The sequence below is a fragment of the Ahaetulla prasina genome, chromosome 1, assembly GCF_028640845.1.
Source record: "Ahaetulla prasina isolate Xishuangbanna chromosome 1, ASM2864084v1, whole genome shotgun sequence".
NCBI classification, from domain to species: domain Eukaryota; kingdom Metazoa; phylum Chordata; class Lepidosauria; order Squamata; family Colubridae; genus Ahaetulla; species Ahaetulla prasina.
Window position 1 is genome coordinate 229,041,532 of NC_080539.1, and position 26,067 is coordinate 229,067,598.

Genomic DNA, 26,067 nt, shown 5'->3' on the forward strand with positions numbered 1-26,067 from the left:
GCTTCATTTGCCACTTTCCCCCTTAACTTTTGGTATGTGAACACCAAGTTGGAATTGATACACAAATTAATTAATATCCTTTGTGCCAATGTAACAATTTTCACAGGAAAGCACACTTGAAACCCCGTTTTGGGGTTTGAGTTGGAATTAATATATAAAAATAAATCGTTGCCTTGAGCATTGCCGAAGAAATGTTTGCATGAATTTCACTTTGTGTTCTCCTTTCTCTTTCGAAAGGGATGCGTTGTCCCTGTCTGATTGTGATGGATTTTGCTTGAATGTGTATACCCAATTCTATTTCAGTATTTTAGTGCTCAATAGATTTGCCTTCCAAACTCACTGATAAATGGAATGTTAAATTGGATGCTAATGTTGGCTGAAAAACAATACTCATTTTCCCAAGAGCTTTTGCCTCAGTTTAAAAGGAATGAATATTGTTTATGATTATGTATATAGCTAGTATTTATGTAGAGTGACAAAAAACAAAGAAAGTCCATCTTGGAAGAAAGTTATGGAAATACTATTATCAGATAGCCAGAAAGTGCAGGATTTTGTCTCTCACTTTGCCTACCTTGTTACAATAAGAACATTCAAATGTTTAACTTAGATAATATAAATGCAACCCATTGGTGTGCCAGTGCTTATCTTGGGAACGACTGTATGTATTTCTTGATCCTTTGAAGGGCTTTCCCTATGTTTACAGAACTTTGAGTCTCCTTTGGTTTTCCTCAGGTTGTTTACAAAGATGACTACAATAACTGGTTAAGAGGTGTGGGGTGGAGTCCCTTGGGCTCCCTGGATATGGAAAAAGTTAGAAAAGCTGGCGAGGCAATATCTGAATCGAAATATCGCCAGCACCCGGACAAATTCAAGTTTACAAGTTTGATGGATGCTATACCGATGGTTTTGGCTCAACAGAATACCAAACAGCTGAGTGATGTAAGTTCAACCCAAAGGACATCATTTCCTTCTTTTAAGTTATTGTCTTAAAAGTGCTAGGGAATTCTAAAATATTTATAAGCCATCTTGGGCTGGTTCAAAGTTTTGTGCTTAATCTAAGAAATTCATGCAGAGGCTCTTCCATGAAACTTTCAAGAGTTTTGCAAATCCTTAGCTCTATAGGCCTAAATTGGATTTGTTATCCTATGTGCTCCAAGTACAAGTTTCCATTCTAAAGGAGGCTTTTCAATCCTTTAAAGCAGGGGTCTCCAACCTTGGTCCCTTTAAGACTTGTGGACTTCAACTCCCAGAGTCCCTCAGCCAGCAAAGCTGCCTGAGGAACTCCGGGAGTTGAAGTCCACAAGTCTTAAAGGGACCAAGGTCGAAGACCCCTGCTTTAAAATATGTTGGGATTATGGTTTCCAGAATTTCCAGACTATATTGCAGTGCAAAATTCATTGGTTATGAATTTTGGGACTTACGGTCCAAATATACCTGGAAGATACTAGTTTGGGCAACATAATTTTAAATTAAAACGTGCACTTGCTGCATAAATTATTTTTTCTTTCAGATAAACTATAAGGTAGAAGGTGAGAAAATGAAGCACACGTATCATTTGGATCCAGATGTACCTGCATTTATTCAAGCAAAAGTCAATGCCTACAATATAAGTGATGTAAGTACTTGGCAATTTCTTCGTTGTCTAAATGAATACTGATGTAAGACCTTCATCTTTAGAAAACCAAAATTGGTGATTCATTTTATTCTTGGATTTTCCATTTCATTTTTTAAAGCCACTTGTAGGAAAAAGATTAGGGGTTTGTTCACGAGAATGGATGTAAATTATCTTAATTCTAATTGTAACTCAAAAAAACCAAAACCCTTTCATGTTAACATAAGAATATTCATGGATCTTCATTGCTAGAACTTAATTAGAGGCTTTAAGAAAAGTGATTTCTTCTCTTTAAGAATTTCTACAAAGCAGACTGGAAGAGGCGGCTTGCTGAAGGCTATGACCTGAAAGCAGATGCTATTCCTATCGTGGCCGCGAAATCTTCACGCCACATTGCCAGTGATGTAAGTTAATCTTAATAAAAAATTTTAAGGGGCTTTCCAAAACAAACAAACAAACAAACAAACAAACAAACAAACAAACAAACAAACAAACAGCAGAGTTTGGAAGAAAAGATCTTGGAGAAGTACAGGTAGCACATGAAAACAATAACAACAAGGGAGAATGTAGTTTTCTAGTTTGGTGTACAATAACTGAATGCAGTTTTTAACAACAACAAAAAGAACAATGGGAAAGAGGTGCTAACCAGACAATAATCAAAGCAAGGGTAGGAATAAATATCCAGCATTGAGATACTCTCTATCACAGGATAGTTTAAGTTAACTTGATACTATTCGTTTTGCAATGGCTTAAACCTCTTCGTTTTGATTTTTTCTAGTACAAATACAAGGAATCCTATGAGAAAGAAAAAGGAAAGCATATTGGCTTCCTTAGCCTGCAAGATGATCCTAAATTGGTTCATTATATGAATGTGGCAAAACAACAATCAGAACGTGAATATAAGAAAGGCTATGAAAGCGGCAAAACTAACTATCACTTGCCTCTAGACCTATTCAGTGTAGTGGCCGCTAAGAAAGCCCAAGAAGTTGTGACTGACACAAACTACAAACAACCTCTGCATAATTACACTCTTCTTCCTGATGCCATGAGTATGGAATTGTCAAGAAACAGGATGCAGATTCAGAGTGATGTACGTAATTATTAACACTGTTGTGCCTAAGATTATGGAGGCTAATTAATGGCTTGGAGAAGGCCAGGACAGCTTTTTAAAAATATAATTAATACAATTTAGATACAGTTGATTAACTTGACATAAGAATGTGTTTATTTCCAGACAGGTTCCAGTCTATTTACTGGAAGTGTAAAGCTTTTCATATGGCCACAATTAACTGTGGGACTAACAGATTTTAATAAATTACAGAGACATTTCATACTGGAAGAATGTGAAATGCATCACATTCTTATTGGAACTTCCTTTACGTAGACTTAGATAGTTGGATCCCACTTCATTGTGTTTCCACTAGAATGGAACTCTGCTGAAAACTGTCCTGCCAGTAAAAGGGGAAAGAACTTTGGCCAATCTTGTTCAACTGGTCTCTCAGTATATCACATTTTGATCTTTTCATGCACGGACAGAAAGTAATCCTAAATTTGGAAAAACTAGCAAAAGATCAATTTAAAAAATGAACAAAAGACTGCCACTGTTGGATGTTTCAATATTTATATATGTTTTTTATACGTTCGTGAATAAATGTTAGAAATAAGTTTTAGAAGTCATAAACAGTGGGAATAGACTTCGCTTTCAGAATAATGAACATATCAGTTTGCAAGGTCCTCCTTTAACTGGAGAGAAGATTTTTTTCTATGGTTTTGGTCAAAAGCTACCGTTTCAGTGAGCATTTTGATGGAATGAAGCATGAAGCTTGTTCTTTAGGCCGTGCTACAACTACAATTATTTTGGGATGTTATGAACACTAAAATAAGACAATTTAATTCATATTGTATTTCTTCTCCCTGCTCCCCAACCTGTCCCCAGAATCTTTACAAAGCTGACTTTAATAGCTGGCTGAAGGGACTAGGCTGGGTGCCAATTCAATCTCTGGAGGTGGAAAATGCAAAGAATGCCACTCAGATTCTCAGTGAAAACAAATATCGTCAGCACCCAGACAAACTGAAGTATACCATTGACATGGATGCCATGGAACAGGTGTTGGCTAAACAAAATGCCCATACTATGGATAAGGTAAGGAAAACCAAAATCTCCTAGGAACATCATATTAGGATTCAGAGGCTATAGTCAAATGATCCAGCAAAGATGTACTTCATTCATTCTTGGCAAAAATCATTTATTGGAAGTTCTACTGCTTCAATGGCTCATTAGTTTTAGTCATGGCTTATTGAATGAATAATTAGCCAATAATAAAAGAAAGTAGTTCTTCACACTGTGCAGATTCATAAATTTGCTATCATAACGTGTGGTAATGAGATCTGTCTCTGATAATTGTTCAAGATGACTAAATATCAAATTAAGTTAGATGTTACCTGCATGGAGCATGATTATGGCCTTTGTAGTTTGCGTTTTAATTTTCTTGAAGGTTCTGGATTAATCCAGGTAAACTGGATTAAAAGGAGTTTTGAGCCAAACCAGGGATTAATAAATTATGTGCACAAAAACAAGAATCAATATGGCTTTTTAAGAAACATTGCAAAAAACCCCAAAACAGATGGAAAACAAACCAACCTGCTTGAAAGAAGAGCCCACATAATCCATAAATTATGCTGAGAAATTTCTCTATAAATAAGGCTATATCTTGATTTATTGTAGCGGCCAAAATTGTTTTGGGTATGACTTCTTTCTAATATTACTTGTTCTTATGTCCTGGGTTTTCTTTTGAGCTCATATCTGCCTCTAGCAGCTTAGCAATGAATAAATAGAAAAAAAGGTCTATTGAAAGGGGGGGGGAAGTCTTCTTAATTTTTGTCATATTAATTGTACATAAACTGGATCCTCTAAGATGCAGTAAGTAAGTTACTAAAGTAGATATATTAAAATAACCATATAAGAGAAAATGACATGACTATTTATTATAGTAAGTGGTAATATTACAGAGACACAATCTGCTATAGCAATAGTGTCCATATTACAGTTATTCAGAAATTCAACAAATGGTTAGGATTGAATTATTTTAAAAAATTCTAATATTTATATTCTGTTATTTTGAATTTGGATAGCCTCTTTGGGAAATCAAGGAATTAACCATTGAATTAATATTTAGTTGTTTTTTAAAAAAGAAAATATTGGATATTTTTAGTTTAGGAAGCAAAAGCAATGATAAAATGTTTATCATTAGAGAGGGGGTGTCTTAGAGGCACAAAACATGCAAGCAAATAACTTGGCAATATGCAACAATGTGAAACTTTTAACTTTTATTTTAACTTTTATTTAAACTTTTTAAACTTTTTATTTTAACTGCAGAGGCTGTATGTAGAAAAATGGAACAAAGACAAGACTGACATTCACGTAATGCCTGATACACCAGAAATACTCCTGTCCAGAGCCAACCAAATCATCATGAGTGATGTAAGCTAACTATATGACTGGACTTACATATCAGTACATTAATATCGGTCAATGTTTTTGGCTTAATTCTGAAAGTGCATATCCACCATTCTATTTTTTCCTTGACAAAAAAATTCTAAACATCTGCCTGTGTTTCCTTCTGTTATGGAACAGAAAATATATAGGTCTGGCTGGGAAGAGGAGAAGAAGAAAGGCTATGATCTACGATCAGATGCTCTGTCCATAAAAGCAGCTAAAGCTTCCAGGGATATTGCAAGTGATGTAAGTTTAATTTTTATATTGCCTTATTATTGGAAAGCATATTCTTAGTCTGACCATTTCATTTGCTCCCTGGTATCTACATATATACTACCATATTAGTCTGAATTATTTATGTTGCCTGAAGCATGAATTTGCTCTGGCAAATCTATGGAATTTGTTTCCTAAAATTTTTAAGCTTTTATGGATATCTTGTTACTTTCTCAAACATGCTCCTGCAGGAATATATTTAGTATATTTTATCTATTATCTATCAAGTCTCTCTCTCTCTCTCCCTCACCCGCTCCTCCCTCTCTCTCTCCGTTTCCCCCCCCTTCCCTCTCTCTCTCTAGATCAGTGTCCTTCTATTCTTACCAATAAACAATTATATCCCAGTATAGTTCTTTGTTGATTGCTTCATTAACTCCGTCCTTGTCAACAAGCCTTTTATGATCTCCAGGGAATTTACCAGAGGGAAATATTGAAAGATAATTGGTACAAACTTCTATCTTACTAGTGGATAAAGATAGCATTTATTCCATTTTCCCCAAATATTAGGCTACAATGTAAACCATGAGTTAGATTGCAGCCTAATCAATATTATTGATTTGAAATGTCTTAATGGCATTTAATTCTATTAAAAGGTTAATTATTGCTATATTACACCAAAGCTATGGTGATTTAGATGGTGATGTACTGTAGATCTGCTTATATTTAATTTGAGTGTCCACCGGGGATACAGTCACCCAGGTGTGGTGGCTGGATGTTGAGAGTGGATAAAGGAGTCACTATATAAGTTGTGTGATGATTAAACACCATCACAAGCTTATAAAACTCATTGTTTACTCTATTTACACAGGACAATGGTTTATTGTGCAAAACTGGGGCGGGTGGGATACGGGCAAGCACTGTTCGGCTATCTGTTTTTTGTTTTTTTTTGTTTACATTTATATCCCGCCTTTCTCCGAAGACTCAGGGCGGCTTACAGTGTGTAAGGCAATAGTCTCATTCTATTTGTATATTTACAAAGTCAATTTATTGCCCCCCCCCAATAATCTGGGTCCTCATTTTACCTACCTTATAAAGGATGGAAGGCTGAGTCAACCTTGGACCTGGTGGGACTCGAGCCTGCAGTAATTGCAGGCAGCTGTGTTTTAATAACAGGCTATCTTACAGCCTGAGCCACCACAGATGAATCTGTGTTCATCTATTACCAAGAAGAGCATATTCTTATTGGGTGTTGTCTTTTTGTTTTGCCGGCTGAAAAAAGCAAATATTTCTGTGCCTGTAACATTCTGGTATTTTTACAGATCCAGAAATATTTAGAAAAGCCCAAGCAATTCCTCCTGAATTGTAATTGTAAAATCAAAATATTTGGGTGATGGGAAATGTTACCTATACTAACATTTTATATACTCTATATAGTAACACATATCAAATTCTTTATCAGTCACTGTCAATGAATAAAGTAACTAAATATCCTTTCATATATGTATGTGTGTGTATGTGTGTATGTGCGTTGTTTCTTTATTCTATATGGTTTATAGTACAAATACAAACTGGCCTTCGAACAATCGAAAGGAAGGCAGATCGGCTTCCGTAACGTAAAAGATGACCCTAAGCTTGTGCACTATATGGAAGTTGCCAAGATGCAATCAGAGCGTGAATACAAAAAGGACTACGAAAAATCAAAGACACGGTTCCACACTCCTGTCGACATGTTCAGTGTTGTAGCAGCCAAGAAGGCACAGGAAGTGGCAACTGATACCAACTACCGGAATATTATCCACACTTACAGTGCTTTGCCTGATTCTATGAGCCTTGAATTGGCCAAAAATATGATGCAGATCCAGAGTGATGTAAGGAAAAAAAAAATTTGGTAACTGCTCGAATGACAAAGTTAGATAACTGAAGTCTTTAAACTCTTCTTACTTTGCAATTGGGAGAGAACACGAGGAAGATATATGAGAAATTGTTTTTTCACTGCCAATGGCATTTAGCTTTTCCCCTGAAGAAGCAGGTCATAGAAAATATGCAATGTCCTGCTATCAAAGTTCCATTTACATGATGGAAATAGCCAAAGCCCTTCTTCCCTCTGCAAATTTAGAGACGATTTGAAGAGGGTTTAATGGGAAGTAGATTGGCACTATAGAAAACATTAATTTATTAATTTAATGTATAGGCCATCTTATGGAGCAACTGTTTATATTAAATGTTAGAGTGGTAGTCATAGTTAACAGCATAGCCTAAGTCATGGTCTACCTCTAGCTCATTGGGCAAATTTATGTGACTGTCCCAAATTCAGCTGGTGAGTTGACAGTAAATGCCAGTTCTCTCTCACAATATTGCTATGGAGAAAAATTCGAAGAGGAAGTCCCGCATAAGCAACTAATCTGGTATATCAAACTAATAACTAATAAAAAAACTGTAATGGAGATAGCATGCAAAAGCACAGGATAAAATAATATACAGGCATGCTCAAATTGATGTGTCACAGGCACTGTTTCACAATGATGAAACAATGCAGTATCACAACAATGAAATGTATATTTTTCATTCATGTCTCAAAAAATGCTTGCTTTTTATTTTTTTCTAATGTCATCTATAATCCAGGCTACACACTAAACTATGCTCAAAAGATCAATCGTTTTTTTAAAATATAGAAAGTTTTCCCCCAAAACATTTTATATAAACCTTCCTTTCATTTTGTTTTCCAGAATCAGTACAAAGCAGACTATGATGAATTCATGAAAGGGATTGGATGGATACCACTAGGATCTCTAGAAGCTGAAAAGAATAGGAAAGCCATGGAGATTGTCAGTGAGAAGAAGTACAGACAACATCCAGACAAACTGAAATATTCTATTCTAATGGATTCTATGCCAATGGTTTTGGCGACAAGTAATGCAAAAATAATGGATGATGTAAGCCAAGGAATATTTATTTATCTACTTGCTTACTTATTAAGATTTGGGTGGGCTTACAGTCATATAAATCATATATTTATAGTCAGTAAATATGATTCATCACAAAAACAAAAACAAATAACTAAAATGTGATGTGAGACACAGCAACATCCTTGCCCAAAGTCATTGAACAAGTCTGTGAGAATATAAGGGTCATAGGTTTGATTATGGATTGTATGATATTTAAACAAGTGTCATCAGTTTCATTTCTTTGAGATGTAATCAGTATTATTTACTTAGGGATGAAGTGGTGAATGGATTTCTATTTGCTAATATTTTCTAACTGCTATGAAATAACTGACTTTTAAAAGATGCAATTTAGGGTGATACACGTTTGTTTTTCTTCCAATGAAAGGGGTAAATTTTCTTTTATATTATTGTATGATCAACATGCAAATGCACATAAAGTCTTTTACAAGCCCATGTATGAACCCTTTTCAAAAGAGATTTACTTTCTGGCCTAAGAGTCTCTATTATTTGGACTAAATATTCCAAGATTTCACAGAACAAAAGCAACAATCATTAATTACCAGAAGAACCGAAGGATCTTCTGCTTGATTTTATTTCTTAAAAATTAGTGTAGCTAAACAAATTTAACTATGCTAATGTGCTAGTACAGGTAGTCCTTGATTTACAATACTTCATTTAGTGACCATTATATGACTGAAAAAAGTGACATAATCATTTTTCACATTTACAACTGTTGCAGTGTCCCCATTGTCATTTGAGCAAAATTCAGAGGCTTGGCAACTGACTCATATTTATGACGGTTGCAGTACCCTGGGTCATGTGATCCCCTTTTGTGACCTTCTGACAAGGAAAATCAATGGGGAAACCAGTTTCACTTAACGACCATGTTACTAATTTACCAACTGCAGTGATTTACTTAGCAAATGTGGCAAGCAAATTTGTAAAATGGGGTAAAACTCACTTAACAAATTAGCAACAAAAATTTTGGGCTCAATTATGGTCATAAGTTGAGATCTACCTGTACTAACAAATTGTGATCAGCACGTGAATATTCTTCTTTGAATCATTCTATATAAGGTAAAATTCACACTTGGTTCATACTATATTGGGCTGATTAAGCATAGTTCAGTCAAATTAATCAAATAATTCAATTGTTTAGGTAAAATGGACTGATAAAATATTTTTCAATCATCAAAGGATTGATATGAAATTAAATTTAATTTAATTACGGTATTGGTTTTATTATGGTGTTGGTTTTTTTTAGCTGTGTAGTTTTGTTAGGTTTATTTCAGAGTTATTTTTCAATGTTCCCTTCATTCTATTTTAGCGCCTTTACAAAAAGGACTGGGAAGCAGAAAAGACACAGATTCATATCATGCCAGATATTCCTGAGATTCTTTTGGCAAAAGTCAATGCGTATAACATCAGTGATGTAAGTATGTAGTTTGGTTAAGAGCTATATTTTGCTAAATGCTAGTATTAGCGAATCAGCAAAACTATGTTACATTATTTGTCAAACAAGATAAAGTAGACACATCGCCTAGCAGAAAAGCTAGCCTTTGAGTCAAATCCTGCAGTATTATTCATTGAAAACTCTAAGTAGCAGAATTATTTGTTTGTGTAACTATTTCATACCTAACCTTTCTAAACAATTATTCTCAAATTATCAGCACAAAATCAAGAAAACCATCACACCAAGTTGATAAAGAGACAGGGGGGAAAAATACAACTTAAAGAAGAAGAAAAAATCAGAATCACTATTTGGCAGAACTTGAATAGAAACACGAGATTTATCCTGGCACTGTATTAAAAATGCTTGTGAAAGCTTCCCAAAGCCAGCTTTCATTGAACCAAAATGTTGCTTTGCTGGATATGTGTAATTAAAATATGTCTTTTTCTACCCAGTCACCATAGTGCCCTGGGGATCTTTGGCAATAGTTTTTCATCTTACTCTGATTCAATCAGACTCTTCCTTAGCTGTCTGCAGAAAGGGAGAATCTATTCTAGACAATCTATTGGTGGTGTGATTGTTGAAGGAAATGGCAAAGCTGCCCCACTGGAATGCCTGGGAAGTGGAGGGGGAATTGTGGTCAAATACCTTAGCATCTCAACTACAGGAAGGAAGAGAAAATCTCAGGATCCGTTAAGCAGACTAAGTTCCAATCTAAAACTGCCTCTCTATAGTAGAATTACTGTAAAGGTATCATTGCTCTTTTAGATGCTACGAATAGTTACATATCTTAATTAACCAAGTGCACAGCATCTTATGGAAGTGGGACATGTGGGATTGTGTGGCTTGTTTGTAAAAAGGGCCCTAATATAGGTGTGTAATGTGGCATTGATCAGCATATAAATTAGAAGGTTAGACTTTAAGGCCTCTTGTGCTTTTTGAAAGATTTGGGATGGCCCTCAAAACAAAGAACCATAACTTTTAACTGGCAGAATCATTGCACTACTTCACGGGTATCAAACTCACCGTATCACAATGTCGTCACGTGACGTTTCGTGATGTTTTTCCCATTTGTGGAGCTGAGGTGGGTGTGGTCTGCATGTGGTGCATCCAGCCCGCAGGCCACCAGTTTGACACCCCTGCACTACATTAATTTAAATGTGCTTGTGTCTTAATTCTATTAAATCAAATTTACTTTTTCTTCTGGATCTTCCTAATATTTCCAGGATGATAAGAAATAATCAGAGCTTGTAAAGTATTAATTTTCTGTCTCTGTACTGAGTATTTTTTTAAAAAACAGTTTCCTTTCTTTTTCCACATAGAAAATATATAAACATTCTCTGGAAGAAGCTAAGAAGAAAGGCTGTGATCTCAGAAGTGATGCAATCCCTATTCAGGCTGCTAAAGCTTCTCGGGAGATTGCCAGTGATGTAAGTTTACAGTCAATGTTGTTGGTTTTTCCTCCTGCTGAAGAAGTCTTACAGAAGGCCCTTGTGAACAAAAAGGCACCTTTGGAACCAATTTTACCATATTTAACGATCTTTCAATCTGTACCTATATTCACTTCATTTTATTACTGTATGATAAAGTTACAATTCAGTATTGACCTTCTCGAGCTTACATTTCACTTTCTGTTTTCTCTGCAGTACAAATATAAATTGGGTTATGAACAGGACAAGGGTAAGCTTGTTGGCTTCCGCAGCCTCCAAGATGACCCCAAGCTTGTCCATTACATGCAAGTGGCCAAGATGCAGTCAGATCGCGAGTACAAGAAAGCCTATGAAAGCAGCAAAACGAGATACAACACGCCTGCTGATATGGTCAGCATTGTGGCTGCCAAAGAAGCACAAGACAATATTACCAATATCAATTACAAAAGGCTCATCCATAAATATATCCTTCTGCCGGATGCCATAAATGTAGAACTGGCCAGAAACATGAATCGGGTTCAAAGTGATGTAAGCTCTTGCAATCTCTTTTTTTTTTTTTTACTATTAGTTGCTTTTTATAAGTTTGCTTATCTTTGGGGGAGATGGGCAGTTCAAAAATGTAAAAAATTAATAGATATAAATGCTTTAATAAACAATATTTTATAATAAACAGATCTAATATTTATAAAACAGATTATTAGCAATATTCAGCTATAATTGTCGTAGGATAGAAATTTCTTGAGCGAATAAGGATCAGAATTATACTTCTTCTCCACATACATAAACTCAACAGGATTTTTAACAATTTATGTTGATTTTTTAGCTGAGAAAAAAATTCCCTTGGAATTCCCACATAGTTAAATGGGAAATCCCAATTTTTACAGATGTCAGTAAAACATTGCAACGAAATGAATAACTTGATAAATTACCAAATACACTTTAGTATAAAAATGCATAATTATAGAGAAGACATAAGCTATCATCAACACATTATAACAGTTTGGGTTCAACTCCACCCACTGTAAAATGTGTTCCGTTTGTAAAGCAGCACTGTAAATGAAAAATTAAATTAAATTAAATGAAAAACGAAGTGAGATAAAGGACATTCTTGTTAAGTTCAGCAAGACGTCTTGCTAGATGAAGAGATCATTCCATTTGGACATATTGGTCCACAGTTTGTGGCTACATTATGTGATCACATAAAAAAGGAGGAAATCTATAGTTAACCAAAACTTTTCTCAAACTTTCCCATTTGATTGCTTATGTGCTGTCAAGTCATTTTTGACCCTAGTAACCACATAGATTTTCTCCATGACAATCGACTCCTAACCTGTTCTTTCAAGTTTTCCAATGTTGCAGTCATGCCACTCGGCCCATCTACCTTCTTGGTGCTCATCCTCTACCTTTGTTTCCTTACAGCAGAGGTGTCAAACTCGCATCATCATGGAGATTTTACATGAATGTATCGGGAATTTTTCCCCCTTTGCTAAACTGGGCAGGGATGAGGCCAGCATGTGACACAACTGGCCCACAGGCTGCGAGTTTGACACCCCTGCCTTACACCTTTCCCAGAATTACAGCTTTCTCCAGAGCAGAGGTATCAAAGTCAAGGCCCATGGGCCGAATCTGCCTTGCGTGGTGCTTAGATCTGACCCATGGGGCTGCCTTGGAAACAGTGAAAGACTAGCCTGCAGTGCCTCTGCCAGCAAAAACAGAGCTCAAGCGGGGGGGGGGGGGCACACCCGAGTTCCATTTTTGCTGGCAGAGGGCAGCAGGAGGCTGTCACAGTCAAAAATGAAGCTGGGAGGGCTGCACGCACCCTCCCAAGCTCCGTTTTCATTGGCAGAGGGCGGCAGGAGGCCATCGTAGTCGAAAAGGGAGTTCGTGAGTCTGTTTTAGCTGGCAGAGCACTTGGGACACCACAGATACCCCCGAGATGAGTGACACTGAGCTGGCCATGCCCACCCTGGGCACAACCCCCCCTGGGTCCCCAAGGTCAAACACAACCTTGATGTGGCCCTCAAAGAAATCAAGTTTGACACTCTGCTCCAGAGAGTTTGCATAAAGTGCCCAAATTAGTTAATAGTTAATAATGAATAGTTAGTTTCTTTATTCGTTCCTGTTGCATCATTTCAAAAACATCCAGTGAGACTACTGCTGCAGATTTTAGGTTTTTTTGAATGTCAGTAATCTAATAATATACTTTGTCAACTGTATAAAATAATATTGTGCAAGATGGATGATTGAATTCCATCTGCATTCTATGTGCCAGGTTCCATGGCGGTAGTTTTGCATTAAAATAGAACAAGTGAATTAGTTAGCAGAACTGCAAAGTCAGCAGGATAGTCACCAGTCTTCAAAATTATAGTTATATAAATTACAGAGGGGGGGGGGAGTATTTTAAAAGGCATTATTGTATAAATCTGCAATGTTTGTTTATCTGTGTCACAAGCATACCAATTGAAATGAGGCATACTATATGACACAAAATTTAAAATATAAAATGCAAGATTAAAATATGTACAAGTTAAACAGATCTTGCCCAGAAACTAGCAGCATTAATTGTGTTGTGTTGTGCTGCCATGAAATCCTCAAGTGTGCACTGATCCGGATAAACTGCAATGATATTGGGACAAAGAATTCAATACATGTCTTTACACTCAGTGAAATAATTATCTGGACTATATGTGCTTCCTGGTTTCATAGATATAGTATAACTATAATTTATTGGAAAGATTAAGTTGCAACTTAATTAAATGTACTTTTAGGAAGATCAATACCATGTACAAATGCATTAAATGCTTTCTCAATGGCATGATACAATTGAGAATAAAAATTAAAATCTGCTAATTTAGAGAGTCAGAATTATTACTTCGTATCGTATGAGAGACACTGTAAAATCGTATGAGAGACACTGCTGCTCAGTACTTTATAAAGAAAATATTTGTTTATTAATAAACCAAGCATTATTTTTACAATTTTGCAATGTTTATTAATTAAATAATAAAGCAAACAAAAGACAAGAGGACTATCTCTTACTCAAGAATGACCAAAACTGTAATTTACTGTGTCATCATTTCATCATAAGATGCCTCTTTTTGAGAGCTGTGCAACTATAGATGTGTTTTATTCTCTGCCTACAGCATGAATATAAGCAAGATTATAATGAGTGGTATAAAGGTCTTGGTTGGAGCCCTGCTGGGTCATTGGATATTGAGAAGTCCAAGAAAGCCACTGAAATTGCTAGTGACACCAAATATCGCCAGCACCCAAGTCTTTTCCCATTTAAGAAGCTGACTGATTCAATGGATATGGAACTCGCCAAGCACAATGCTGATGTTATGAATAAGGTGACTGTTTCCATTCTGAGTGCAAATAATGGCATATGCCACACCTCAATTTACCCCTCTGGTTAGCATTACTTAAGCAAAAGAATCTCAGCACATTGTAGATGTATGTTATGAATGGTAGAGATTTTGTAAAAACCACTGAACAATTCCCAGCAGATTTTTATTTTATAGAACATAATTATTCATTAGCTGATTTCTCAGCTGACTGGCATCTTTAGTGCTACTGTTAGCGGTATACAACATTTTTGAATTAATGTTGTCATTCTCACTTGTTACTTAAAGGGGCTTTGTGTGTCCCTAAAAGGGTTTATGCAGATGAAATTCATGAGGTGTTGTATAGAGAAAAAAGCTAATTTATGTCCAGAAGGTCATCCCAAGCACATTATTAAATATATATCATCTAGGACATATAAATATATTTCCTTTGCAGAGTATCTGCGCACACTTTCAATTTTATATTAAAATCCAAACTCAGCATATGCATATTGGTACAGTTGTCCACATGCCAACATTATTGCCTATGAATGCAATTTCTTGATCTTTATTTTTGTCTTCTCTAATAGCGTGCCTACATAAATGCATGGGAGCAAGATAAGACAACAATTCATGTCATGCCAGATACACCAGATATTATGCTGGCTAAAGCAAATAAGTTTAATTACAGCCAGGTAAGAAAATATTCAAGCATGTGTTTTAGTAACTAGTCTTCATCATGTTGATAATATTCTCCCGAATGAAATGATTCCTTTGTATGTTAATTTTTGGCGTTCCTGTTTCTTGAAACTCTGAAACTATTGGTGGAAATTCAACTTTTGTTTCATTCAATTTTCTTCCAAGAAGGAACAAGAACATTCATGTCTTTAAAGTCCTCTGATTCTGTATCAGCTGGGCCTAGTCCAAATGGGAGCATAAAGGACAAATAAAAATACTGAATGTATAATCTCATTATTATAAATCTAAACTTATCGTTCTATGACTAGATAAATCTGAAATTTTCTAGAGACAAATTTATACTTTCTAGGTGATTTTAACAGTTCTGAATATTTAACGCATTTGCCGTATATTAGGCATTGACTCCTTCATGACTTTGTCATAAACTGCTCTTATTCCTTAGAAATCTTTTCAGTGATCTCTCTTCCTTTTAATTACTAGGAAGTTGATTTCAGTTTGTGGCATTTATTTGAAGCAAATCAAAAGATTTCTTGTGAGGCCCTTACACAAAAGAGAAAAAAAAGCTAAGAATTATGCTAATATTATTAAACATTAGCAGGACTTTCACAACTACTCTGATAATAGAATGCTGGACTAGACAGATGTTTGCAGAATCTAAAGAAAGTCATGTTACTTTGTTCAATTTTTTTTTTAAAAACCGCATTTTAAGCTAATATGTTTCTCAAATAACAGACAATATTTGAGGAAATATTGTAATAGTAATAGGATTTGCATATCCTGTAACAAGATTAGATTTCTCCATGAGGAAACCTGAAGCATATATGGGGTGTGTTTTAACTGTAGGAGTGGATTGTAAATATTTAATTTATTCAAATTGCTTTCCTTCTTTTTAATCTATTCTACTTTTTCATGCTAGAAATTGTACAAACTTGGATTGGAAGAAATGTTGAAAAAGGGTTATGACCTTACTACTGAAGCCTTATCAGTGAAAGCAGCTAAAGCATCCAGAGACATTGCTAGTGATGTAAGTTATCTTGTAAATTCTCTCTGATATCATATCTTAGGCTATGACTCTTTTTAATGTCAGGGATTATTAATTTCCACATGACATATATGTAAACTCAACAATCCATAATCATACTCAAACATTTGCAAGCTGGATAAAAATTAAATCAGGCATATTAGTCCTGCCAACTAAGTAAGAAACCTATATTTCTCTCATGTGGGCCCTTGAGTGGGAGTTTCCATTATGTCACAAAAACACAGACTTTATTAATGTGCCCTAAGGTCTTAACCAAACATCTTTATATTTAATTTCAAGGCAGGGGTAGATGAACCTAGTTTTCGAGGTGGGGGACTGACATGTAGTCTTTTATAGTTATACTATATTGATATACATTGATATATATACTTTGTCCTTCCTATAAGATTCAAATTTGATAAAACTTTGCACTAAAAATGTTTTGACCTATGTCCAGACCATTTCTTCACAAGCAAATCATACAGTAAACTGTAGAGACTTACTAGGTTTGTGTACATAAAAATGCAACCACCATGAACATGTTAGATATACTTCTAAATCTGACACTCAACAAACCCGGGTCTGCAAATTATTCCTGATGTTGACTTTTGTTAACCTTTCTTTTTAAAAAAATTTCAGTACAAGTACAAAGATGGCTACCGCAAGCAACTCGGCCATCATATTGGAGCTCGTAGTATAGAAGACGATCCTAAAATGCTGCATTCTATAAATGTGGCCAAGATGCAGAGTGAGAGGGAATACAAGAAAGTTTTTGAGACGCTGAAGACCAAGTACAGCAGTCCTGTGGATATGCTGTCAGTCTTGGGGGCAAAGAATTGCCAGAAGCTGGTCAGCGATATTGATTACCGTAATTATTTGCACCAGTGGACATGTCTTCCAGACCAAAATGATGTCATCCATGCCAAGAAGACCTATGAACTACAGAGTGATGTAAGCCACATATTTCAACCACTTTGTTTGATAAAACTATACTGATTATGTAGGCTGGAAGTCTTTCCTTGTTTGTTATTTATCCAATTACCAATTAATGATCCTGCTTGCGTTGTTTGCCTTCCTTACTGAGATCTGAAAATGCATGTTTTATTTTCTTCTTCTTCTTCTGCACTCTCTGTTTCTGTAACTTATAGTAATTGTAGACTCTGATATCCAACTTACATTTCCCTCTTCCATTATTAACTTGGTACGGTCATGTTGTTGTTTTTTAATTTCCTGAACTTCTCCTTTCCTTGTTCCTAGTTCCTTCCTTAAACTAAAACTTGCAAAGGATTTTTTTTTAAATTCCAGTTCTGTCTTTCTCTTCTCAACCATTTCTCTCAGTCTGGAAAAGTATGAAAGAAAATTATATAGAGACGGTATTTTGAAGAAAATATGTGGCAGTTGTTAGTAAAATATGAGCCTAGTACAAGAAAGCAAGAACATGTAAAAACACATATACCAGGATATGCTAAAGAGAATCAAAGTTATCAAAGTAAGAGGGAGGAAGAGGAAACAATGTCTGGTTTTCAATATTCTGTTATTATAATCTTATATTATAAAGGAGAGTTCTTGTATTTCTTGTGAGGTTTGGCCTGACATGAAAATATTTCTAACCTTATATCCTACTTTGCACTTTTATTCATATCTTCACAACGATATTACAGAGTCCTAAATCAAAGAGGCATCATTGGACGAGAAAGAAATATGTCCAAAATTATAGGGCAGTAAGTAATGAACAAAACACCTTCAGAAATTTTTTTAATTTAGAATGGTGGCTTCTTTTTTCCCCTGCCAGATTGCATATAAATCTGATCTCGAATGGCTTAAAGGCATTGGATGGAATACGTTGGGATCTCTCGAGTCGGAAAAGAACAAGAAAGCTTCTGAGATTCTGAGTGAAAGAACTTATCGTCAGCATCCAGACACAATTAAATTCACAAGCATTCCTGATTCAATGGAAGTTGTTCTGGCAAAAGAAAACTCAAAGCATAGAAGTGATGTGAGTGTTTCTCAATTTGAGGGTTTTTGCTGCTTGGGGAAACAGTCCACAGCATAAAAACAGCTTGAAAGTGGGAGGAGGAAGAAAGCAATAGATTCTGCAGCTTAATGTAGTTGTTTGATTCCATTTGTGAACCTATATTTCTTCAAAAGTAAGTTACATTGAAATAAACTCAAGATCGTTTAGAATTTTGCTTTAGGACTGTAGCTCTCTTTACTAAATTGCAGTTAAGATTCCCTGTTCAACAGAACTTGCTTCCAAGTAAATAAGAAAAAAAAAATGATGGTAAATATATTTTAAAAATAAAATTTAGTGTAGGAAGAATGAAGTTGCTCATTGGATTTATTCAGCAAAATGGTATTTTTTTTGTAAGTTTGATTTCAGGTTTTTTCTAAAAATTAATGTAAATGAGCATCCTTGAGGATATAATGAACTTTACTTAATTTAAAGATGAAGCAAAAGAACCTCTTTTGCATAACTATTCTATTCTTTGTAGATAGGTTATGAAGAAGGAACCTTCTAGCAGCATTTTCATAACTATTTCTTCTGCATGCTCAGAACAACTCATAATGTTCTGCATTATCTGAGTAGATATTTTACTGTGCTGTGAAAGGTCATATTCTATATAATTATTTTTTTATCACTGAAACGTATTGATTCAGTCTTTGTTTTTGCTTTCTAGAGACTTTATCGAGAAGCTTGGGACAAAGATAAGACTCAGATTCATATCATGCCTGACACTCCTGAGATTATGTTGTCCAGAATCAATTTAGTTAACTTGAGTGATGTAAGTTTGATACTGGTTTGATTACAGAATCAAACTTTTAGTGTTACACTAGAGTGTTGCACTCCTAACTTTCATTGGCTCTCTTCTTAGAAACTCTACAAATTAGGATTGGAAGAATTGAAAAGAAAAGGCTATGATCTTCCACCTGATGCCATACCGATCAAGGCAGCAAAAGCATCTAGAGAAATTGCCAGTGAAGTAAGGAACTCTGTTTATGCATTTTAAGGAAAAATGGCATGCAGTGTTTTGCTAAATTTTCCTCTTATTTGGTATCTGAGGAAGGGTAAACTGAGGCCCTAGCATACTTCCCAAAGGCCTCTGAAAGCAATCCATTAACTGCTAAGTACTAAGAGTCTGGTTCTTGATGGAGAGATAAATGAGTGCCTTGCATATCATAACTGGTCTTTGATTTTCACAGGGGCTTTGTTTCAGTTTTGTTTCCCATTGGCCTGATGGTCCCAATCCTTGGTTTATATGTATGACCACCACACACAGCCCCCTCTACTTTTTAATATAATCAAATTTATCAATTAAGTTGCTAATTAATTTGTGTGAGAATTTTCAATAGAGAGTGATGTATACTATTATCATTATCTGCCATTTACATAAAATAATTTAAGATAGCATTTTAATTAAAGGTATTAAATTTAAAGGTATTAAATTTCCTTCTGGACTAACCATTTTCAATTCCGAATGCTCATCTGATTAATGAAAATGAAATTGTGATTTTAAACCCTTTTTGAAAATCATAAGCAGGGAATTCTAAATCCCTCTCTTATAACTTAATACTGCCTCAAATCATCCTTCACTTAAAAGACATATGTTTGTGATAGGCAACCATATAAACTGAATAATAAATGAGTGAACAAACAAATGAATAAATACTAATCTCACATTTCTTTTAACCTGTTTTACTAGTTAGATTAATAATTACATCATTAAAACAAATAATACAGAGTCCACCTTAGTTTTCGTATATGTAAATGAAAACTCTGAGGGAGATGGGCAGTTAAGAAATATGAAATATAAATAAACAATATAAATAAAAATGTTCTGCAGACTAAAAGGAAATCCTATTTTGATAAATATATAAAACTAGAATTTCTCGTATAAACAAACCAAGTTTCCCCCTATAACTCTTTAATATGTTGCTGATGTTACTGGAGTTAAAAGGAACACCATAAATTTGAGATGATCTTCCCTCAAGGATGATCAAACAGACTCCATACATATCCTCCTGTAAGTATAGAAACCATCTGGGTAATTTTTGGGCCAGTTGCTCTCTTTCATACCTAGATTAGAAAGTTCAAAAACATCTACTTAATAACCTGCATTGGGTTAGTGTGGTGGATTATCATCCATAGCCTTCATTGAAGTAGCCTGCATCCTGCAGTGGATTGATTTATGCTGATAATATCTATCTCTGCCTCCATGTTTCTCTCAGCAAACCAAAATACTTGTGTGTTGCCCATCTTTCCCATCATGTCAATTTAAGGTCGTTAATCACAGATGAAATCAATCCTGGAGACCGTTTTACAGTCTTGTATATAGCCATATGTACACCCAAGTCACTCTCTGATTTTCAGCCAGATTTTTCTGTTCTCAAAGAATGAGAATTGCTCACTCACCAGAAAATGAACAATCCAATTATTAACAGATCATCAGTGGGGTGGGAGGAATAACTTATTTTCCTTTTGAATTAATGTAGATTTAAATAGGTAATTACTAATAAGCTTAATGATAATAGTTAATAGGGATGATAATAATACCTTTAATAAGCCCTTCTTTAAAAACTGAATACCGTATCCTTTATCATCATTGCAATAACAAGAAAAAGTGTTTACTGCTATTGATATCTTAGGCTTCTCTTCATTCGCCATTCCTTCTCCATCCCCAGCATGCTCCCTTCCTTTACACCAAGAAGAATGGGAAGAAAAATTTATTACACTGGCAAATACAGTGTCAGCTTTGAACTGAACCTGGCAGCAGCCACCTTTCTGTTCCTCAGTTGCGACACGGGGTGGGGGGGAAGGGGGAAGGAGAGTGGAATGCATTACTAGACACAACAAAGAGCTTTCTCATGAGAACCAAGGTCATCTCTACTGGCAACCAATAAGGTTGGGGAAAGAGTGCCTGAAGAACTTGCCAATTAACCTAATTGGTCAACGTGACCTGTGACACTTGGGGATGGGGTTATTTCCTAGTTTAATTATACTGAAACCGCGGAAAAGATTTAGATTTGGTTTTCCTTTGAAGCTGTGCCGATATGATATACTCATCAAAGAAGACCTTTGAGAAGGAGCCAAGTCTCAGAGTACTCATTTGCTTGGGTTCATTAGTCGGAGCCTTGACATACAGATCTTTCAGTTGAGAGACATCTCTGGACGTTAGCCAATCATGTTGCAACTTAGTACTTAATATATAGTGATCAAATTGACTGAAAAAATATTTCAGTTTAGCACGTTTAGTTATATGGGGAACTAGATGAAAGTTTTTTCTCTCTCTCTCTCTCTTTCTCTCTCTGTACAGTACAAATACAAAGAGGCATACCGTAAGCAGCTTGGTCACCACATTGGAGCTCGTAGTATAGAAGACGATCCTAAAATGTTGCATTCTATGAATGTAGCCAAGATGCAGAGTGAAAGGGAATATAAGAAAGTTTTTGAGCAATTGAAGACTAAGTATAGCACTCCTGTAGATATGCTGTCAGTCTTGGGGGCCAAGAATTGCCAGAAACTGGTCAGCGATATCGATTACCGTAATTATTTGCACCAGTGGACATGCCTCCCAGATCAAAACGATGTCATCCATGCCAGGAAAACGTATGATCTTCAAAGTGATGTAAGTGGCATTTTAGCAACTTTGCAAATGTAAAGCCATGCTCAATAGAAGCTAAGCACCTTCTTCTCTTTAGTGTTAGCTGTGCTCTGAGAACAGCCATTATGGATCACTCAGTTTGCTTGAATGTGTTTCACAGTTACATTGTTTCTCAAGATTTGGAAATATTTTAAGAAGTGGTGACATTAATAAAACGTTGAATAATAAAATAGAAAAACTAATAACTTTTCCTTTCTTCAGATTAATTATAAGTCAGACCTTGAGTGGCTCAGGGGGATTGGCTGGTCGCCTAGTGGTTCTTTGGAAGCAGAGAAGAATAAGAGAGCTTCTGAGATCTTGAGTGACCATGGATATAGGCAGCATCCTGACACTTTCGCTTTTACCAGCCCTATTGATTCCTTACCTATGGCTTTGGCCAAACATAACTCTGAAATTATGAATCAGGTAAGTTTTGTCTATGGTCCTTTCTTTAAATACACACACACACACACACACACACACACACACACACACACACCCTACAGTTTGATGGAATAATATTGTTTTCTGTAATAAGACTTTAAAGTAAGTTATATAGTTGCTCTACTAAAGTTTTAAAGATGCATATCAGTATATAATGCACCTTAAAGATGCATCATTGACTTCTGTTTGCTTTTTAGAGTTGAGGGGAAAGTTCAGAAGACACAGCAAAGCATTCCTAGTAGTCTTAGGTCAAAATATATTCTCTAGAACAGCATAAGTGCATAGTAGAACTCATCAGAAATGGCCTTGGAAACCTATTAAATTTCCCATTATTGATTAATTCTTGATGAAGAAATTCCTTGCTAAGGAGATTAGGATTTCATTTATGCAGCAAGATGGTCACCAATATTGAATCTATTTATATTCACCTTATTTCCAACCCTGGCTTTAAAAATGAATAAGTTAAAAATTAAGTAATACTTTCTCATCTATTTTTGGATCTAGCACAATCTTATACACTTGACTGCTTTCTGTATTCTGTAATTATAACGATGATATTAACAATATAAAATGGGTTTCATAATTTACATCCACAAAACATAATTAGAACTGATCCTATATTTCAGTTTTAATAGCCACTATATTGATTATTTTATTGTGCTTTTTTTGTAGCGTATGTATATTGATGCTTGGAATAAAGATAAAACCAGTATCCATATTATGCCTGATACACCTGAAATTCTACTGTCACAACAGAACAAAATCAACTACAGTGATGTAAGTGGATTTCTATTAGTCAAACCTATGAGAAGGGATGGGGAAAAATGCCCTCAAAAACACTAAAGCAATACTTGCCATCCATTTAGAAACTGTACAAACTATCATTGGAGGAGGCCAAGAAGAAGGGGTATGATCTTCGGATAGATGCAATTCCTATCCAGGCTGCTAAAGCATCTAGAGATATTGCAAGTGAGGTATGTAATTACATGATATGATACAGACCACAAATTTTTATTTGATTGCAATGTTACCTATAATTTTAGACTTTTCCTTTACAGCAAGAATTGGATTCTTTTGAGGGTTGGTTGATTATGCAAATTTTTTTGCAATTGCTACAAGTGCTCAGGATATATTTAAATGGACTAAATAGTTTTCCTTGGAAGAATTGATAGTATGGGCATTTAATTTTTCAGCCAAAATAACTACAAAGATAAATGGAGCATATCTTCATCGGCCTGATTCAATTAGTTCACAGTTTTTCATTCTCTCTCTGTGGATATAAATTAGAGACTAGTAATAGTAACCTAGGAAATGAAATGAAGGTATAAAACATTGGAATCAATTACATTTTCTCCTTGTAAATTTATCAAAGATTGAAATAGTGAACATGAACCCAAATCCATATATAGAAATATAAGTAGTTTTGTACAAACAATTTGGATGAAGTTATAGATATGTACAATACTTGATTAAAACTCTTCTAGATCTTAGTGAACCCAAGATAAATAAACATTATGCTTTAAACTGCTTATTATTGTTATCAACAGTACAAGTACAAAGAAGGTTATCGCAAGCAACTCGGCCATCATATTGGAGCTCGTAGTATAGAAGATGATCCTAAAATGTTGCATTCTATGAATGTGGCCAAGATGCAGAGTGAAAGGGAATATAAGAAAGTCTTTGAGAAGCTGAAGACCAAGTACAGCACTCCTGTAGATATGCTGTCAGTCTTGGGGGCAAAGAATTGCCAGAAGCTGGTCAGCGATATTGATTACCGTAATTATTTGCACCAGTGGACCTGCCTCCCAGACCAAAATGATGTCATCCACGCTAGAAAAGCTTATGATCTGCAGAGTGACGTAAGTCATGATGGCTTTTAACTTCACTGGAACTGATTTGTGAGAACAAATTTCTTGAGTTTTGGAAAAAGTCAGCAAGATTTGGTTCATTAAAATATGCTTAGCTTGGAAAATATTTCTAAAAATATTCGAAGAAGCTCTCAGTAATATTTGTACTTCCAAAATTCAGTCCCTTTACTGACTTTTGATATTACTTAAGTTGAAGTCAGAAAATTAATAGAACCTTAACATTAGAATAAGGGTGCGCAGTATCCAAGTGGTTAAGATGCTGGCCTTATTGACTATAAAGTTGGAAGTTCAAGACTAAGTACTGCACAAGGGAGTGAGCTTCTATTACTTGCCCCATCCTACCAATCTAGCAGTTTGAAATCATGTAAATGCAAATAAGCACCACTTCGGTGGGAAGGTAACAGGATTCTATGTGCCTTCAGAGTATATTCATGCCAGTCCTATGACAATGGAAGTGTCTTCAGACAATGTTGGCTCTTCGGCTATAAATTGGAGATGAGCATTAATCCCTAAAGTTGGATATGGTTGGCAGGAGAAACATTTATCTTTTTTTAAAAAACCTTCCATATGGAAATATATGGAAGAGTCTAACCAGGGCCTCCAACATGACACCTGGCATATGCTGCAAGGTTCCCTGATTCTTTTAATATTTTTACTAAAAACACATTATTTAAATTTAAAAATAATGAGAAGCTAGTGGAGAGCAAATCATGCTTTCCAAAAATGCTTCAGAGTATCGGATCAATTTGCAATTTAAGGTATGGAATTTTTCTTTTGTGGCAATTTTTATTTTGTTTTGATGTCAAAAGACATTGATAGTAGTAATCGTGTGTGATCAAAACATTTGTCTCAATGTTTCAAATCTGAACATCAGCCTAAAACAGTCGGGTATCACAAGTCTACAATAAGGTTAGTTTTATAAATACATAAATGAAGTATTATTAGAAACTGTAATTGTGACAATATTGTATTATCTATTTTAGACATTCTTCTTGGTATTGTAAAAAATTTTTTTGGGGAAAATGTTTTAGCTCATCTGAAAAAACTAAACCCACAAGTTATTAGTTTTTGTTTTCTTAATAAGGACCATTATTTCTGGCATTTGCCGTAGCAGAAGTTGATGATTTAGCATTTCATTTTAAATGCTGATGTTAGGTGATGTGATTAGAGAATAAGTGATGCTCATATTGAGGACATTTGTGATTACAAGCATATGGGGAGGTGATGGGATATATTTTAAAGAAAGTATAAAGACAGCTGTTGTTTTAATATGCATAATAGTGAGTTCCAATTCATAAGCTGTCTTAAAAGAGAAAAAATAAAATTCAATTATGAAAGCACTTCATTGAGGACCATAAAAACTATAAGGCCCATGTGTGAACTTGGTGTAGTGCATAGGATCAAAGACAAAACTTTGGGCTGTTAGACCTTCAGTTCTGACTAAATGCCCTTTTTAATGTTCTGCTTCACAGAATTACTACAAGTCTGATCTTCAATGGTTGAAAGGCATTGGGTGGGTCCCTATTGGTTCCTTGGAGAATGAAAAAGTCAAGAAAGCTGGAGAGATCCTAAGTGAAAAGATGTATCGTCAGCCTCCAGACAAATTCAAGTTTACTAGTGTGACAGATTCTCTAGAAATACTTTTGGCCAAGCATAATGCAGAAAATATGAATAAGGTGAGCACTGATGGCATGTTTTAAATATGTAACTGAGTATTAAAATGACATTTGTGTAAGAAGCTTAAGAGACTGAATACAATAATTAATACAGCAGTTTTAAAGTTTATACTGGCATTTTGTTTAATATAAATATTATTTGTAATACTTTATTTAATTGTATATCATTAAATAATAGGCATAAATTCACATGTACATATTATTTCCCATTCTTTTTCTATAAAGAATGTTTTTGAACTACATCCTTTGGA

At 35.1% G+C, this 26,067-nt stretch overlaps 1 protein-coding gene across 28 annotated transcripts in view; it reads left to right on the top strand.

Annotated features, from left to right (window-relative positions):
* NEB (nebulin) overlaps positions 1 to 26,067 on the top strand; it is a 223,971-nt gene that overhangs the window by 65,230 nt on the left and 132,674 nt on the right. For all 28 annotated transcript variants that reach the window (XM_058193019.1, XM_058192812.1, XM_058192850.1 and 25 more), the window contains 25 exons: positions 733 to 939; positions 1,511 to 1,615; positions 1,909 to 2,016; positions 2,391 to 2,702; positions 3,549 to 3,755; positions 4,989 to 5,093; positions 5,247 to 5,354; positions 6,878 to 7,189; positions 8,048 to 8,254; positions 9,594 to 9,698; positions 11,039 to 11,146; positions 11,363 to 11,674; positions 14,290 to 14,496; positions 15,060 to 15,164; positions 16,085 to 16,192; positions 16,829 to 17,140; positions 17,982 to 18,185; positions 18,868 to 18,972; positions 19,063 to 19,170; positions 21,502 to 21,813; positions 22,051 to 22,254; positions 22,945 to 23,049; positions 23,139 to 23,246; positions 23,820 to 24,131; positions 25,613 to 25,816. In XM_058193019.1, the coding sequence (XP_058049002.1) occupies positions 733 to 939; positions 1,511 to 1,615; positions 1,909 to 2,016; positions 2,391 to 2,702; positions 3,549 to 3,755; positions 4,989 to 5,093; positions 5,247 to 5,354; positions 6,878 to 7,189; positions 8,048 to 8,254; positions 9,594 to 9,698; positions 11,039 to 11,146; positions 11,363 to 11,674; positions 14,290 to 14,496; positions 15,060 to 15,164; positions 16,085 to 16,192; positions 16,829 to 17,140; positions 17,982 to 18,185; positions 18,868 to 18,972; positions 19,063 to 19,170; positions 21,502 to 21,813; positions 22,051 to 22,254; positions 22,945 to 23,049; positions 23,139 to 23,246; positions 23,820 to 24,131; positions 25,613 to 25,816 (4,590 nt within the window). The remainder of the gene's footprint in view (positions 1 to 732; positions 940 to 1,510; positions 1,616 to 1,908; positions 2,017 to 2,390; positions 2,703 to 3,548; positions 3,756 to 4,988; positions 5,094 to 5,246; positions 5,355 to 6,877; positions 7,190 to 8,047; positions 8,255 to 9,593; positions 9,699 to 11,038; positions 11,147 to 11,362; positions 11,675 to 14,289; positions 14,497 to 15,059; positions 15,165 to 16,084; positions 16,193 to 16,828; positions 17,141 to 17,981; positions 18,186 to 18,867; positions 18,973 to 19,062; positions 19,171 to 21,501; positions 21,814 to 22,050; positions 22,255 to 22,944; positions 23,050 to 23,138; positions 23,247 to 23,819; positions 24,132 to 25,612; positions 25,817 to 26,067) is intronic.